This window comes from Amblyomma mixtum, chromosome 4, assembly GCF_055824585.1.
Source record: "Amblyomma mixtum isolate Tamu chromosome 4, ASM5582458v1, whole genome shotgun sequence".
NCBI lineage: Eukaryota > Metazoa > Arthropoda > Arachnida > Ixodida > Ixodidae > Amblyomma > Amblyomma mixtum.
Genome location: NC_143015.1, coordinates 96682453 through 96698579, shown reverse-complemented (window position 1 = coordinate 96698579; position 16127 = coordinate 96682453). Strand labels below are relative to the sequence as shown.

The 16127-nt window shown below is 47.3% G+C and overlaps 2 protein-coding genes across 4 annotated transcripts in view; both read left to right on the top strand.

Moving 5' to 3' along the window:
- LOC149347521 (uncharacterized) overlaps positions 1-5090 on the top strand; it is a 35822-nt gene extending 30732 nt beyond the window's left edge. For all 3 annotated transcript variants that reach the window (XM_089587172.1, XM_089587171.1, XM_089587170.1), the window contains one exon: positions 3804-5090. In XM_089587172.1, the coding sequence (XP_089443298.1) occupies positions 3804-3917 (114 nt within the window). In that variant the 3' untranslated portion in view covers positions 3918-5090. The remainder of the gene's footprint in view (positions 1-3803) is intronic.
- Positions 5091-6235: 1145 nt separating this feature from the next.
- Positions 6236-16127, top strand: part of Not3 (CCR4-associated factor Not3) — a 37508-nt gene continuing 27616 nt past the window's right edge. The window contains exons 1-4 of the mRNA XM_089587173.1: positions 6236-6419; positions 10909-10976; positions 11789-11863; positions 13780-13869. Of these exons, the coding sequence (XP_089443299.1) occupies positions 6395-6419; positions 10909-10976; positions 11789-11863; positions 13780-13869 (258 nt within the window). The 5' untranslated portion in view covers positions 6236-6394. The remainder of the gene's footprint in view (positions 6420-10908; positions 10977-11788; positions 11864-13779; positions 13870-16127) is intronic.

The window sequence follows — 16127 nt, the reverse complement described above, 5'->3', positions numbered from 1 at the left end:
TAGTTATGGATCATCGAAAACACCAACTCGCCCAACAAATGCTTTTGTCGAACTTCAATCCCTCCTTTATCCCTTCCCTTACGGCGCGGTTCGGGCGTCCACCGAGATATGCGACAGTTACTGCGTCATTTCCTTTCAAACCAATTTTCGTTTTTCTATCACTGATACCGCGTCAAATCAAGCTTTTTGCGTTTCGTTGTAGAAAGTGAACTCTCGTTGATATAAAGCACGGACTAACCGAACATATCTTTTAGCTCGTTTTATCCAATGAGTATAAAGCGTCGATGATTAGAACTCGGTTAGTTCAAAATTATAGTGAACTAGAATACTCATCTAGTGGCGCGAACGGAGGCGCGCGGCAGCGCAGCGGCTGAAGCGAAACGCCGCTCCTCGCCGCAAGGGGCGCCACTGCGCCTTTTACTAGCCTTGCGCCAGCCTGCGCTGCCGCTGCCGTGCTGCTTCTCACGTTCAGAACGGCTCTCCGGGCGCTGAACCGAAGTGTTTTGTGGGCGTTCTACGTTTCGGTGTGACTCCTCGAGATGTGAGTGATCCGGAGAAAATCGTATTGCGTGTGCGAAGTTGGTGCTGTATACTACAGAGAGGCACGATGCCGAAAAGGAAGACGGACTCCCATTGTTTTGCTCCGGGCTGTCGGAGCGGTTATCCGGGAGCTCCTAAGGCGTCTTTGTTCGCCGCACAGTATTTTTACCGGGAAGAGAACATCTGTGTAATATATTTTCTACATTTCAGGTGTAACTGGAAAGTGTCTGTAAGCCATTGCTCTACATGGCAAAAATGTTGCATTACAAGCCCTGTACGGGATCACATCTAGCCACACCAACCCAAACGGTTTTGAGGTTCAGAGGGTGTCACCTGCACTGTGGCATCAAGTGACAGCCGGCTAATATTTTATATAGCTGGTTATGTCGCCAGAAAATGTGTACTGAAGACGGGCTGTGAAAGCTGCCTGAATTTGCTTTTGCTGACCAATGAGGCGGCTGGGAACTAAAACCTAGCCCCGTTCACTCGCATGAAAGACAACGATGGTCTTCTGTATCCCGCTGCTCCCCTCTACAAATTTGTAGCTGACCTAAAAAATGCCTTCACGACATGTTTTAGCCTCCTAGAACTACATGCAGACAGTATCGTTGATATTGTACAGGTGGTTAAGGCGAAAACAGAGCTTCGGCTTGGCTGTCCTGACCACTGTGAGAATGTGGCAGCAGAGCTCACTGCTTTTTATATCACAACCCGCCTTCAATTTCCGGAGCTCTCCACTACGGCATCTCTCATAGCCTAGTCGCTCTGGGACGTTAAACCCCATAAACCAACCAAACCAACCAACTTTTTTATGAAAAGCTTCAATAGTAGCAACAACCCGAAGCGCCAAGCTTCTAAGTACCTGAAAACGAGTCGTTGCACTTAGATCTCCGAAGCACCTTGTTAGGAAAGCTACAAGCCCAGCCTTGAATCCGCGGATGACATTGCTATGTAACCTAATTTCGGCTGATTACGCCAATAACGTGCCTCCCATCAAACCAATATTCGCTTCAATTTTTCTTTCACATGTCTGCACTTGCCGTGTCTTCTCAACTTGGCATATGTCATGCATATATTGCAAGACTTGCCGAAAATTGGGGTGGAAATATTTTCAGTCGTGAGTAACATTCAGTGAAGAAAATATGTTTCTGAGGCCGCTTAACCGCCTCAGAAAAAAACTGATTTCCGTAAACTAGATGACACGTAGGCGCGCGGACAGATGAATGAGGAATGTAGTTTTCTATGACTGTAAGCCGCCGTGGTGGCTCAGTGGTTATGGTGCTCGGCTGCCGACCCTAAAGACGCCGGTTCGATCCCGGCCGCGCCGATCGAATTTCGTCGGAGGCGATATGCTAGAGGCCCGTGTGCTGTGCGATGTCAGTGCACTTTAAAGAACCCCAGGTGGTCGAAATTATCCGGAGCCCTCGACTACGGCGTCCCTAATAGCCTGAGTTGCTTTGGGACATTAAACCCCATAGTACCAAACTATAATCACAGGTAAACAAAATGAGTCTGGTAAGAGATGCATCTAGACAACTAACACCCACCGGCAAAACCGTGAGCCTCTCTCATTGCCCGTTCTCGGTAGCATACGGCATGCAACGACGGAGTTTTTCATCATCGCCGAACTGCTCAAAGTGGCACGGCGGGAAAAAAAAAGTGTCTATCAGGTTACTTTGAAGCTAGTTGAAGCAAATTGCATTCATGTTTATTAACTACAGGCGTATTAGAGCACCACACCGACGCATCGACGTGGAGAAACATACACAAGCTCCAAACGGAGCCGCGACGACGCCGCTGGAAAAAGTTGCAGTGGCGCCACCTCATGGCTTCTACGCCAAAGAGCACGCCCGCGCCCTTCCGTTCGCGCCACTAGGATAGTATTCTAGCTCACTATATTCAAAATCTCGGATTATTTTTAGTATTTTTGAGATGCCGTAGTTTCTAATGTAACGAACCGGTGGCCTGCCCCGGCCCGGTTGTAAATACAGTGGTTTTTGAGGAAAGGAAATGCGTAGTACGGGCAGTGTCACATCTTGGTGGACACCTGAACCGCGCCCTAATGGAAGGGATAAAGGAGGGTGTGGAAGAAGAAAGAAAGGTGCCGCAGTGGAGGTCTCCGGAATATTTCGACCGCCTGGGGATCTTTCACGTGCACTGACTTCGCACAGTACACGGGCGCCTTTTGCGCCATCGAAACACGGCCGCCGCGGTCGGGTTCGCACCCGGGTACTCCGGCTCGGTAGCCGAGCGCCCTAACCACTGCGCCACCGCGGCGGGTAGCCCGGTTTATTTCGAAGATCTGGGGTGCCAAGCGGGTATGCCCGATCCCGATTTCGCTGCGGACCCGGTGAAGCGACGGTCTATCAGAGCCACGAGATGACGCCGCAGAGCAACGTCATGCTTGATACGCCAAGCTGCCCAGCCTCCAATGTTGCCAGCGCAAAAACCGGCCCGACTCGCGGGCCGCCGAAGAGCGCGCCTGCAGAGAAGACGTGCTTCTCTGCAACGTAGCGGGGGATGTCGCTCTGAGTAGACTTTTAACATAGCCCACAGCGCTATCGTCTTCAGTGCGCGTACGCAGCTTGCCTTAAGGGCACCAGATGGCGCCAGGTGCCTGCCGCATCGGGACCATCCGCGCATGCGCAGTGGCCGCGCGCGATACGTGCTATGCTAAAAGTCTCTTAATAGTGGGTACTTTTAGCATAGCGCGTACCGCTGTTGCCTACCGCGCCCTGCACTTCGCACGCGCTGATTGGTCCCGACGCAGCAGGCTTGCACGGCGTTGACTGGAATGTGGCGCCATCTAGCGTCGTCTGGGCGATCTGCGCATGCGCGGCGGCGGCGGGTGCGCTGTTCACGGGAACGTGGCGCCGTCATGGCGATCTACGCATGCGCAGTGGCGGCTCTCGTCGCGGCGGCGGGCGCGCTGTTCACGGGAACGTGGCGCCATCTGGCGCCCTCATGGCGATCTGCACATGCACAGTGGTGGGGCGCGGTACGTGGTAAGCGGTAGCGGCGATCTGCACATGCACAGTGGCGGGGCGCGGTACGTGGTAAGCGGTAGCGGTATGTGCGTTGAACATTTCGCCGCTGCTCTCGGAGGCCTTCTAGGGAAGCCTCTGGGATTTATTTATGTTGCATACTGGATGTCTTTGTCTTCTTTTCTTGTGTGACTGTTGTATGTCTAGCATAAGCAGTGACTGCATTAATGCTGACTCCAGGCTCTCTTCTCCTCTCCCTGTCGTTTCCCCTCTGCGCAGTTCCACCAGAGGTTCCAAAAGGGCCCACCACCGTTCTACGCACGACACCACAACCGGCAGCACTCCGGCTACGGGCCGCCCCGTCGGAAGCACCATTACAGCCGCACCCGATAGTGACCAAGGTGTGGGAGGAATGGTTGCACATGTTACAACAAGTGTGAGTGAGACGTACCAGAGAAGGAACTGCATCAACCAAGCAGGCGTCGCCGATCAGCGTTGAGTGGAGTCGTTGCCAACACCGCACCCCCCTGACTGATGCCTCCACTCTTTGGGTGTGCGGAGGTGATGGAATATGTCTCTCTGCTGGGTCCGGGAGATGCGAGAACTGCACAATGTGGCAGACTGGTCGTGCCATCTCTTCAGTGAACTGGCGCGTTGTCGTTGGCCATCGGGCGAAAAAGTGACCATCACCCCCTGAACACTCCTCGACAGCAGTGTCTCATCATCGTCGGCGTAAAAGACAATGGGTCCTCGTATGCTTGTGGCGATGATTGGTCCGTCGCCGCTTTTGCGGCAGTGTGTTTTGCCGCATGCAGAGCGTCGTGACTGTGTGTGCTCGGCTGAAAAGGGAAGAAGCGAAATGATGCACTGCCCGCTTTCGCTGTTCTGGAGCGTGGCGTCTGGTGTGAAAGGTGTTCAGGTCATGGTCTGCTTGCACCTCGGATGGTCCAGGTTTCCGACTCTTGCCCGCCTACGACGTCGTCGTTGGTCCAGCCAGCGTTGACGTAGGAAGAGTTGCCGTGGGGTGCTGAAGTGCCAGTGAAGGGCGCATCTCAGCTGCAAAACTGTTTCATCTAGACTCCGTACCACGAATACAGCACTTGAAAAAAAAAAACGAGTTGCTGCGCCTCAATGGCAGCATTGTCCCATTCTGATTTCGTTCGCATTTTTTTGTTGTTATTACTGAAATGCATGCATGGACATTCTTTAGTTGTGAATGCTGGTGGCACTTAGCGTGTGCATGCATTTATTGCTGGAAGGGGTCCTTTTTCTTATGTTGATTTCTGCCTGTTCATGCAACAGAGACCTGTTCCTGTTCCTCTGTCAGTATAGTACTGTGTGAACAGCAGCTGCAGTGTTGTTGCTGGACTGTCCCACGAGCGAGTGCAGTGGTGTTGTTCTTGGGTGAATATTTTTTTTTCTTGCAAGGAGTGCGGTTTAAGGGAGAACGGATTGGAACTCTTTGAAGAAGGTTGATCCGTGGTGGGGACTGCGCGAAAGCTTTTTTTTTGTGTGTGTGTGCTTCCGAAGTGGATACATAAAGTTTGTAGGACCCATTTACACTGATCCATTTTTTTTTTCAATATTTTCTCTCTTCGAAATTTCTTCTGTACACTGTTGTTTATAAGTGCGCGTTAAAATTTTAGCCCGCAGAATCCGCGCATCCCAGGTCACAGCAATGCTTGCAACTGTTTCTCAGTGGCATGTGTGAAGCCGAAACCTAGAAACTAAAAAAAAGGTGAACAGTAAAATAAATCACACTTCGGTGCTGTGAAAAAAAACGAACTTGGCCAGTTTCACTTCGAATTCGTTGTTACTTGCTTAAATTAGCGTGGCACTTAAAGGTGCCGACTGCCAAAATGAAATGATGGGCAACTTTCGTAGTTGTGCCGTTTCGTTTTGCAGTAACATGTGCCCGCCGACGCGGCTTTGCATGCTTTTTATTCATTTATTTTTTCGAGCTTGCGGTTTGTGCGGTGTAATCCACGACAACGGAGTTCGCTCCGTCAGTCGTAGCGCCGGCATTCCTTGCGTAGTACAGGTCATCGCGCTATTTAAACCACATGCTGACGGAGAGCATCAATCAGCTGACGCAGACTAGATAAAACGGGCACTAAAGTCAAGTGCGTAAGAGGCGGCTGCGTAACGCCTTGCACCAACGTGCCGTGGAGCGCCGACGATGCCTTACTGCACAGGTAAGGCTTGCATGTGCACTTGTTTGTTTTGAACCGCGGCGCGCGCGATGCGATAAAAAAAAAAAAAGTAGCGCTGGTGGCGAGTGCTACCTCTAGCGTCACGCATAGTGGGGCCGACCCTCAACGTGCTCGAAGGTACGGCGTAGCCATGGAAATTGGTATTCATTGGCCGGTCTCAAAGGTCGGCATTTCAGAGAAGCTTTCGAGTTAAAAACTCGAAGGGCTTAGTCGCCTAGGCTGTAGATATAAAACCGTCCGTTCAGTACTCTTTCCACGGAGAGCTGCTTTGAAAACAACCTCAAGCCGACGTGCCGCAGCACCGCTACTCGCTTCCGCGGGGAACTACGTTTTGTTTATAAAACTGCGCTCGCAGCACATACAGGCAGAATTTGTCTGGCATCTGCCATTTCGCGCCTGAAAAGTTGTTAATAAAAAGTTTTTGCCACCTGTGTCTCATTTAGCGCGCGCTTAAGGCACGTTTTGGCGGGCTGCTACGCGGATGAATACATAGTCCGGCCGAACTGCAAGTAATAAGCAGACGGTAGCCATTTTGGTTGTGGACAAAGATATTGGCAATCTTTTTTGGGATTAAATTCTCTTTAAGTGCTCACTCTGCAGTTAATTCTCATCACGCGTTACTATGCTCCAGCAACTTTCTTATGTGTATTCGTAGCCATGGCTGATAGAAGAAAACTCCAAGGTAAGAAAAAACGTCTGTCAAAATCTCGATGCTTGTTGCCTGCTAGACCTGTCTGCTGCTTGAACGGGTATCGTACACCGCTTGCAGCGGGGGGACCGCGCGTTAAGCCTAAGATGCCCTCGGACGAAAATCGGCGGATTTGCGGCGAAAATCCACGCCCGGGGTCCGCCGATCCGCCGCGGCAGGGAAGGGGCAGGCCGTTCCCAGCCGTCCCAGACAGCTGCGCAGTGCCGAGACGCGTCGGGAGTGCCCTCCGTTAAGCCCGCTCGTCGGACCGCACGGGTGCCCCCCCCATCAGCGATCCCCTGGACGACGTTTACGGTGCAATTTGACAGTTTTTTAGCGGCGCCGATACGCGAGCTCGGGCGTGCGCTAGGCGTCGTGCCGACTGAACGACGCTTGAAGTTTCGTTTGCGGCTGCACCCATCCCTTGTGAAGTGCTCGGGATCGAGTCTGTGCGTGTAGTAGGGCTTCGTGCTGGCCGGGGGTTCGCCCGACGAAGCACGCTTAGCGCTCGCCTGAAACGGGACGGTGTGTGGCTCGTCAGAGCGGGGGTGCGCTCTAGTTTTTGAACCCTGACCGCGGCATCTTCGCTCGTCCGGGAAGAGTCGCCGAGCTAAAGGGAGAGGACACGCTCGCCGAGGCATTTTCCAGCGTTAACATGCAGACCCGTGAGAGATGAATCCCCTTTTGCAGTTGTTTTTGCGGTCGTATCTACTGCTGTCGGTGATGCTGTCTGTGTGTGAGCGCCCAGGTGATGGTGGAAGGGGGGGAGTGATGTGAAAAGTCGTTTTCTCTGTTTGTTAACGGACTTGCGGTGCAAACTAGCGTTGTTTCGAGCTTTGAACCGAGCAACGAAGGGTCTTGTGTGTCGTGCAGGGGCAGTTTAGGGTCTGTAAAGCCTGTTTTTGGCAGTACCATAAGCCTAACTCTCGGGAGCTGCTGTCCCGCTTTCGGGTCCGTAGCCTCGACTGCCGAGTCGCGTGCTTTTGGTCCAAGCAGTAGTCCGTGCTCACGAAGCGTGCTACGCTCGTAAACTTAACGCTCCCCCCTTGCTACGTCCCTGTTCGCGGTCGTGGTTGCCGAGATTTTGAGTCGGTGCTGGCGTTGAGCGTAGCTTGCACTAGTCGGTTCGTGGCACAATGCGGTGTGGCATTGTCGAAACGTCCTTTCAGGGCGAGCCTTGTTTTCGGGTTTTTTTCCGCTCGCTTCGAAGGTAGCAATCTTGTACGCACGCGGTCGTAGAGCTGTCTCGACCTCGCGTCGGTTTTAACTGCGAAGCACACCTGCTCGCAAACTTGTGGTTTCGCAAGTTTTCCAGCTGACTTGGAGACAGCGGAGTAGGCTCATTGCCATTCTGTGGGGCTCGGGGATTTTTCTGCAAACCTGTCTCAGTTTGAGATGCAGGGATGTTTGTAACAAACACTCATGCCCTTTTTGTTGTGCCCTTTGTTCATTGTGGTGTTGAATGCAAGCTAGCATTGTTTGCCTAAACTTTTTGTGTGATCTTTTGGGTGTGATCACGCCTAGCAGGCAGTTTCTTTTCTTGTGGTTCATATGGGCAAGCCTACTTTTGCATAATTTCCCTGAGGTTAACATGCATTATCAAAGTTTACCCTTGGCTTGTTTCTTTTCTGGTTATTAATGAGGATGATAGTTGAAATTATCATTAATTCTTTGCAGTTCTCAATAAAGCATTAACATACAGTGAAGTTATTTATATTACCCTTGCTATACTGAGCTTGTTTACGAACAGTTGAGGCTGTGAGGTCAATCATTGTGTTATGAAAGAGAGTAACTGTTATGAAACCATGCTTCTTAGCTCCGCCGAATCGGTTGCATAAATGCTCTGACGCTGTGGTAACGATTATCGGTGTTGAATGCACATTTTGATCAGTGTGTGATTTGATGATAACATTGTAAAGATTCATTTTTGCGTTGTGTATTCACTTGAAACCTGTTTTGTCTACGGTAGTAATGAGACTTTATGACCCTTAGCATAACTTCCAACCGAATTCACCTGATGACAGTTTGGAGAATGGTTTTACTGCAGTGCTACAAAGTACTTTTTTCCCTGTAGACTTTTACTCTGACCGCATTTGATACAGCGTAACAAATGTGTGGGTCCTTAATAAACTGAAGTGCTGAATCCATATCATTTCTGATACCCTCGTTACTAGCGAGGATGATTCGTTAGGCGACACCCTTCATATTGCGTGGAGGCAAAAAGGCTGTCCTTTTGTAAGCGTGAAATATGTGAAGATTCATATGTGAGAATTTCACCTCTTGCTATGTCTGGCGAGTGTAGCCTCAAAATTTGCTGTCATCCAACTGTGTAACATGATTGTGCGCAGTTGAAACTGATGTTAGTGTTCTGTCAAATTAACCTAGTGTTTAATCGGCGCTTTAAGTAACCTTATATGGAAAAGGCATTTGTATTCCATCCTTTCTACCGGGAGCCATTTTGTATTTAAAAACTGAGTAGCTTTGTTCGAAAAGAGAAGGCACGCACGAAACAGAATGGCAGTGGGAGCGCTTTGTGGAAGGAGTATAGACACCTAACTTTTGCATGTGCGTTTCCTTGTTTGTATTGATGGGCAAGGCATTATTATACATGGATTACTGCCTAATTATGACCACTAATTAAGTTATAATCGAATTTCTTTCTCTTGCTGTTTCGATTTCAGTTTCAACAGCCGAATGAGGACTGTGGCGTCAAAAGTGTGGTTATAGGTCACGTGAGGCACGAAGCAACTGCACTATAATGGCTGCTTCTGCATTCGTTGTCATTCCTGCTGCAAGGCTGATTTCAGCATTGTAGTGAACTAAAAGGACGAAGCAGCTGTTATTATATCAGCGTTTTCCATGCCTCACGCGACATAAAACCATTCTGACGTCACAGCCATCGTTCGGCTGTTGAAACCGAAACAGCATGACCAAAAAAATACGATTATAAATTATTCAACGTTTAGGTGAATACCACGTGGTGATTCATGCGTTACTAGTAGAGTCTTCTGCATCATTGCAGAGAAGAAAATGCGCCGCCAAAATGAGGTATCTTTACTCCTTGAACTCTTTTTTTTTTTTTGTATTCCTTACAACGAGGATTTTAATACTATTTTTTTGTGTGTATGTGTCCGTCGATTTGTCGCTGTAGTATTGCATGTGACTACGGTGAAGGTTTGCTTCGCAGTGGCGGTAGTGTCTGGTTGCATGTTGGGTTGTTCAGCAGCTAATGGAGGGTATTACATTTAAATTGATATTTTGTAGCCTCAAGATCCATTATAGCTAAAATTGGGTACTGTCATCTTTAAATTCGCATTGTGTAGCCTCGAGATCCGTTATTGGCTGAAAATTTGGTGGAGTTGCTCTGATTTTTGCTTAGAAGATAATAGCATGGACTTTGCAAGCCAGTAGCACAACTTTTGCTGCAAAGTGCTGTCCGTTGTAGCACATCTGACACTTTTGGAAATGTAGGCAGTTTCAATAAAAAAGTAAACGGTGCTTGAGAGAAATACGGAAGCATTTGACCAGATCGCAGCTTACACCGAGCTCGAACGCAGAAAAAATCTCGTAACAAAGAAAAACTGTCCACGTGTTCCAGGTTGTTTTGTGGCACAATGAAGCTCTGTTGTCAGAAAAGGCAAAGAAATTTGGGCACCTTCCACTAGGTTAGCTTGCCTTAGGAACCCGCTGTTTCTTTATGTCCACGGTTTTGTTGCATTCATTGCTTCATCATCTCCATAATTCCATTACACAGCAAAGACGCGGGTTCGATCCCGGCCCGCATACTGTGCGATGTCAGTGCACGATAAGAGAACCCCGAGTGGTCGAAATTTCCGGAGCCCTTTGCTACGGCATCTCTCATAGCCTGAGTCCCTTTGGGACGTTAAACCCCATAAACCAAACCACTAAACTGCATTTTACGCAGGCAATTCCTTACAGGATCTGATCTGAACGTCCACTTTCGTCTTATTGATCGCCACCTTTTCGGAGTTTCCAATAGGCTCGCTAGCGGCCTTTCCTGTAGTCCATGTAGCGGGATCTCATTATCTGTGCAGTAACTATGTTTGGCCGTATTGCTCCAGTTTTCGGCTAAACGATTACAAAAGCTAGATTGGGAGTGTCAGAAAGTGGGCCAGCTTTTTTAATCTCTTCCTGCTATTCGTGTAGTGCGGCTTCAGGATCTTGGCTATAACTTCGTTACGCAGCGTTCTCTGGCTAAACGGTGACAAAGCTCGGGAGACTTTGGTGCTGCAGCTCTTGTCGGGAAGCGCCACGAGCAGCTGTGCTGCATTTGCCAGCTGCGGGCGGTCAATGTGCCATGGTTTTAACGACTTGAAACATGATGCCACTGTTTATTTTGCTCTTTTTAAATTTGCGCTGGCATCCTTGTTCTGCGTCGGTTAGTGCTGCTGTCACAAGAGCAGCGGCGTTTGAGCGATGTGTCATCGTCATCTTCCCCTTTGTCCCCCCTCCCCCTGAACAGGAGAAATAGAACGGTGTTTAAAGAAAGTAACCGAAGGCGTGGAGCAGTTCGAGGACATTTGGCAAAAGGTAAACGGGCAGCTCTCTCTTTTTTTTTTTTCTATCATCACAGCCTTGCGCGCTTACATTGGTTTCCTTTTTTTTTCTTGTCTAGTTTTCTTATTCCCTTAGGTTTCCTGTCAAGTTGTATGTTGTTTTGGTGATCGCTTTTATGTGTGTTGTTCTCTAGGTTAATGTGTGTTCTCACCTGGTTCCTCTGGGCATTGACCATTGACAAGAAAATGACAACAGCATTTTTGGCGTAATGGTTGGAGATGGTCGTGCCTTAAGGCTTGCATGCAGGGAACGGTATTCCATGTAAATGGAAGGATAAGAGCCTGTCATACTTGCTCTTTCTAGGAGTTTCAACGGCTGTCCTTTTTGAGTCTCACATTTCCTTCGGGCTGATTGTCTCATGGCACTAAACTTGTAATTAGTAATATGGGAGTAATTACACATTGACATCCACCCGAGTGCAGCCATACGGCTACAAAGGAAGCAATTTTTCTTTAACTACAAAGCTTCTGAGAAAGCTACATAGCTTTCCTCTGTAGCTGTATGGCTGCGCTCGGGTGGATCTCAATGAGTAATTACTCCCTTATTACAAATCCACTCCACCTTGGGGGATTCCTCTAAACATTTGACCAAACTTGTAATTAGTGACAAAAGTTGTCATGTAATGAAAAGTGATTTTGCAGAGAAAAGTGAGGAAAGTATTCTCTAACTCCTGTTGTATTGCCGCGGGTTATTTTAAATGTGCACTAACCTATCCTGTGTATTTATGGGGGGTCCGTCACGTTTTGCTGACTTGGGGTTGCATTTTTCTTTTCTGGTGCTCATAGGTCTACAATGCAACCAACACGAACCAAAAGGAAAAGTACGAGGCGGATCTTAAGAAAGAGATTAAAAAGCTCCAGGTATGGACAACATTCTTGTTGAGATTGGCGTCATGCTTTTTGCTGGTTTTTATGGGCCCAGAAATGCTGTTTGCCAGGAAGAGCTGTCAGTGAATGTTGAAAGTGATTTAATGCGATAAGGAAACCAATAGTCAAAGCTGTCTTTATGGTTGCTTGAACTTCAGGAAGTGCCAAAGTTTCGTTTTATTTATTATTATTTTTTGCCAGGCAACTGTTATGTTCAGCAGACATTCACAAGCAGCTCTTGAACTCAACTGAATAGTCGTCGTTTGAATGCAGATGACATGCATTCTTTTATATCCGCTGAGTCACAAAGGCAGAGTTGTACGTCAGTGTGTAAAGAAAATTGTTTGGAGGTGGTTGTCCTACTAGTAGCGGTCGAGTTCACTGTATCTAGCCGCATTTGTTGGTGCTTCAGTGTTTGGAGACAAAAAAACAACAAAAAACAGTGAAGTGTTTATTAATGTAGCCTTTTGCTGCTCAGCTTATGAAGAGAGTCTTAACGTACCGTAACTGACACCTCCTTCGTTTGCTGCATTGCAGTTCGTTACACCTTGTGCGTTAGATTGCACGTGCGGGGGGCTGAAATCTGCGGTTGCCACTTTTTTTAGTATAAGCTTGCTGATGGTGGTGTTCAGTTTTGATTATTTTGGTTAATAGATGATGATCTTCATTCTTGAAAATGGCCTGACCACTGATAAAATTCTCGAATTTGTAACTGGCATTTAGGTGACTAGGTTTTATTAGTGCTCTTTTTGTGTCAAGGCCTCAGAATAGCTTAGTTATTGGAATGAAAAGTAAAAATGCAGATTTGATCTGTGATTACTGGAGAGGTGCTAAAACCTTGGGCATTTTCCAATTATGGGTTCAATTCAATGTTCTGGCTGTAGTTTGGGGGGTTTGTTGTTTACATTTTACAATGAATTGTTTATTCTGCGCATAATGACCTTCAAGTGGTACTCGGTGGTTATACTGAGTTGTTTATTCTATATTCAGAATCCTCCAGGGGCTGACATTGGTGAGCGAGGCCTGTAGATTACTCAACTGGTTGAGCTATGAAGCACCAGGACACCTCTGTATAGTTGAGCCTGGATTGTCACCTGTCATTTGCCGCATATGTGTTCTGTACCTGCCTTTCACATGGTGGGGGAGGGGGTCAGCATTTTTGTTCTTCCCAACATTTGCCTGTTTCAGCAGCCAGTGAGCTTGAAATTCTAGCTAGTTCGACAAGTAACAAAAATCTGACTTCAGTTATGTTCAGTTCATGTTTAGCTGCTGATGCCTAGGGTTGCCAGCTGGCGATGAATGCAATCCAGATGCGCCTTCACTTTTGAGAAACTTATTATATTTGGCGAGGCCATCAAAACAAGATCACCTCATGTTAAATGAAATTTGAGGGCGTGATGTAACGTGGGAGAGGGGCCGTTCAGCATGTGGCGTCTTTATTTTTCTTTAAGCACATTCTTAATTGTTTTGTTGTAAATCACTGTTGTGCCCACCCTTGTTTGTTTGCACGAAGTGTACATTGTGAGGGCATTCTGTGACTTTCCCCTTGTTGCTGCATTACTTTTTGATTCTCGTATTGCACGGTCCACACCCGTCGTGCTGTACTTTGTGAACCTGGGCTGCAGTACGTCGTAAGCATCTGCAGAGGAGAAGTGCTTGATTGCTATACTGTTCATACTGTTTTCGTTACGGCAGTGGTTCTTGCGAGGTTATGCTACCTGTCCAGACTGTCAAATAGCGGACAGATTGCAGTTGGTATTCTGAACACTGAAATGTAGAGGCCGTATGTGTGTGCTCATATTTAGTGGTCTCTGCGAGTTGGGTCCCAGCGTGACACTGCCATCTGTGTGTAGAGTGGTGGCGAGGGCATTGACCTTGTGTGTTGTCCTCATCTTGCCTGACCCATGCAGAGGTTACGAGACCAGATTAAAACATGGATGGCATCCAGCGAGATCAAGGACAAGAGAATCCTTATGGACAACCGGAAGTTAATAGAGACGGTGAGCGTCGGGGAACCTTTTGTTTACAAGTCTCTCTCGCGTTCGGGGACATGCAGTCTCGCAATGTCTCGTGCCGCTTTGAGTGACGTCTCGTGCCTGCTTGTGTGTGTTCTTTCCCCCTTTCTTGTTTTTTTTTGCGCTGTTTTTCATGCAGAGTGTCAAGTCACCAACTCTTCCAGCAACGTACATGAATGCAGTCTCGTACCCCTGTCACGTGGGAAGATTGAGTGCAGTTTGAATCGCATGAAATTAGCATGTAATGTCGGTCGCTAGCATGGGGCGTCATTGACTGCTACATGGGAATATTTCATGTAAATATGCTTGAATGAATTTTGCCTTGAATGTTTTCGGCAGTTTCATTTGCATTTCATTTTGAACCAACTGCATGGCCTCCGCCTTGGGTCAGCAGTAAAAATGTCGCACTTGTGTAATTTGTATGCTTTTGAAAAAGTCATTTTGTCATATTTTTTTTAACACTTCAGGGGGGGAACAGGGTGTTGCGAAAAAAGTTTTATAATGAAATCACAGTTATGAAATCTTCGGGGAACGTGCATTTTTTGTGTGCTGATTCCAGATATTAATTTTAATGTGAAGCAAGCTCTTTTGCTCTTGGGTAATATTTTAGACGAATTTTTGCCTAGAGTTTTTAAGAAATTTTGATTTTTGCCTAGAGTTTTTAAGAAATTTTGCTGCAGAGTTCTTTAACATCAAGGAAAGCAGTAAGGGTAAAATTATCATTCTGCCTACCATAGGACTTGGGCTGTAGAGTTTCGAGGTTGCTACTTCAGAAACGGGAAGAAAAAAAATTTGCATTCGCGTTTTTAAAGTGAGAACTTCAAAACACTATTACTCAATTTCTGTGATAGCATACCTGCCAACCCTTCTGATTCGGTTCTTTTTTTACTGAACTTTCCGATTGTACGACCTGTCCCTGTATCTCCCGAAAAGTTGTCTCTGCTCACACAAGAATGGTTTTTGGAAACTGCCGCCCTGGAATCGGCAGCCGCATTGCAATTGCCAGCATCACCATCAACGTCCAAGCAGCCGATATAAGCCGAATCAAGCCAGGCCAAAAAGTAGCCATGGCTGGTTGCATTTCATGCTTGCAGCTGCTGCTGCTTGTGCACAGTGTAAAGTTAGAATTCTTGCATGCTTGATGTTATGACTCTATCATATGACCAACGAAAGGTATTTGCAAAAATTTTGGCAATCTTCCCAATTCCTGTGCTTCCCGTTGGCAGGTATGCGATAGGCTGTTGATGATGCAAGCTGTAGGGAAAGAGGTCTGACTCAATCTCATTTGCACATGAGGGCCACCATATCAGTTACCTGTATCTTGTTCTCTTTTCCTTTACTGCACAAATTTTGTTCAAGTCCATCTGTCCTGCTGCCATGTTGTTTTGCTTAAATTTGTTGGACAATTGCTTGACACCACTTCAAGTGACACTAGATCTTCCATTGTGTCTGGGGTGCCTAATATTAATTGATAATGTTTCAGGGATAATTAAATGTGGGCAGGCAAACCATGTGTGGTTATGCTTTCTTTGTCGCAGTAAATAAACTAGTTGGCAGGTTTGCGGACCAGAATATGTAGCCGCTTTTCTTCTCTAGCTTCCACAAACTTCTGCAGGCTGCAGAATTATTTATTTATTTATTTTTTAAGTGTAAAGTATAAGAGGAGTTCACGTGCGGTTCAGCTTACAACTGCATTGTGATCTGCAATTAGTGGCACTAGCTGCAAGAGCAGTAGCTTAGTATAAGAGCTTCGTATGCATCATTATTGTGGCTGTGTATGTATATATCTATGTGCTTGCAGAACAGAGTAGACCTTTATTGCATTGTTGAAAATAATTGTGTGTTAATGTAAAGCAAAAACCACTCTTTTGACCACAGCTGTCTTGAGGGTGAAGCGTTATGTTTCTGTTCCCACGTACAACTCGCTTTCGGTGTCGCGTTTTCTTTTCTGTTGTGCGCTCATTTCGGTTTAGGCAGGTGAACAGCGTCAGGTACGTCGTAAGGAGGTTTATGGTAGCATGAACCATAACACAAACAAACCAAAAAAGAATCTGCAGTACAGTAGCTGTTTGATCACTGCTGCCATTCAGGCTTCTGAGTGGTGGGCTGTTTGTTGCAAGAGCTGGAGCGAATTAAAAGGACAAAGGTTCCGCCATATAGCAGTTATTGTGCGCCTTGTGTGACCTCGCCTGTACTTGTGTCGTTGTAGCCACTGTTCAGCTGTCGAAATTGCTACTTCATGG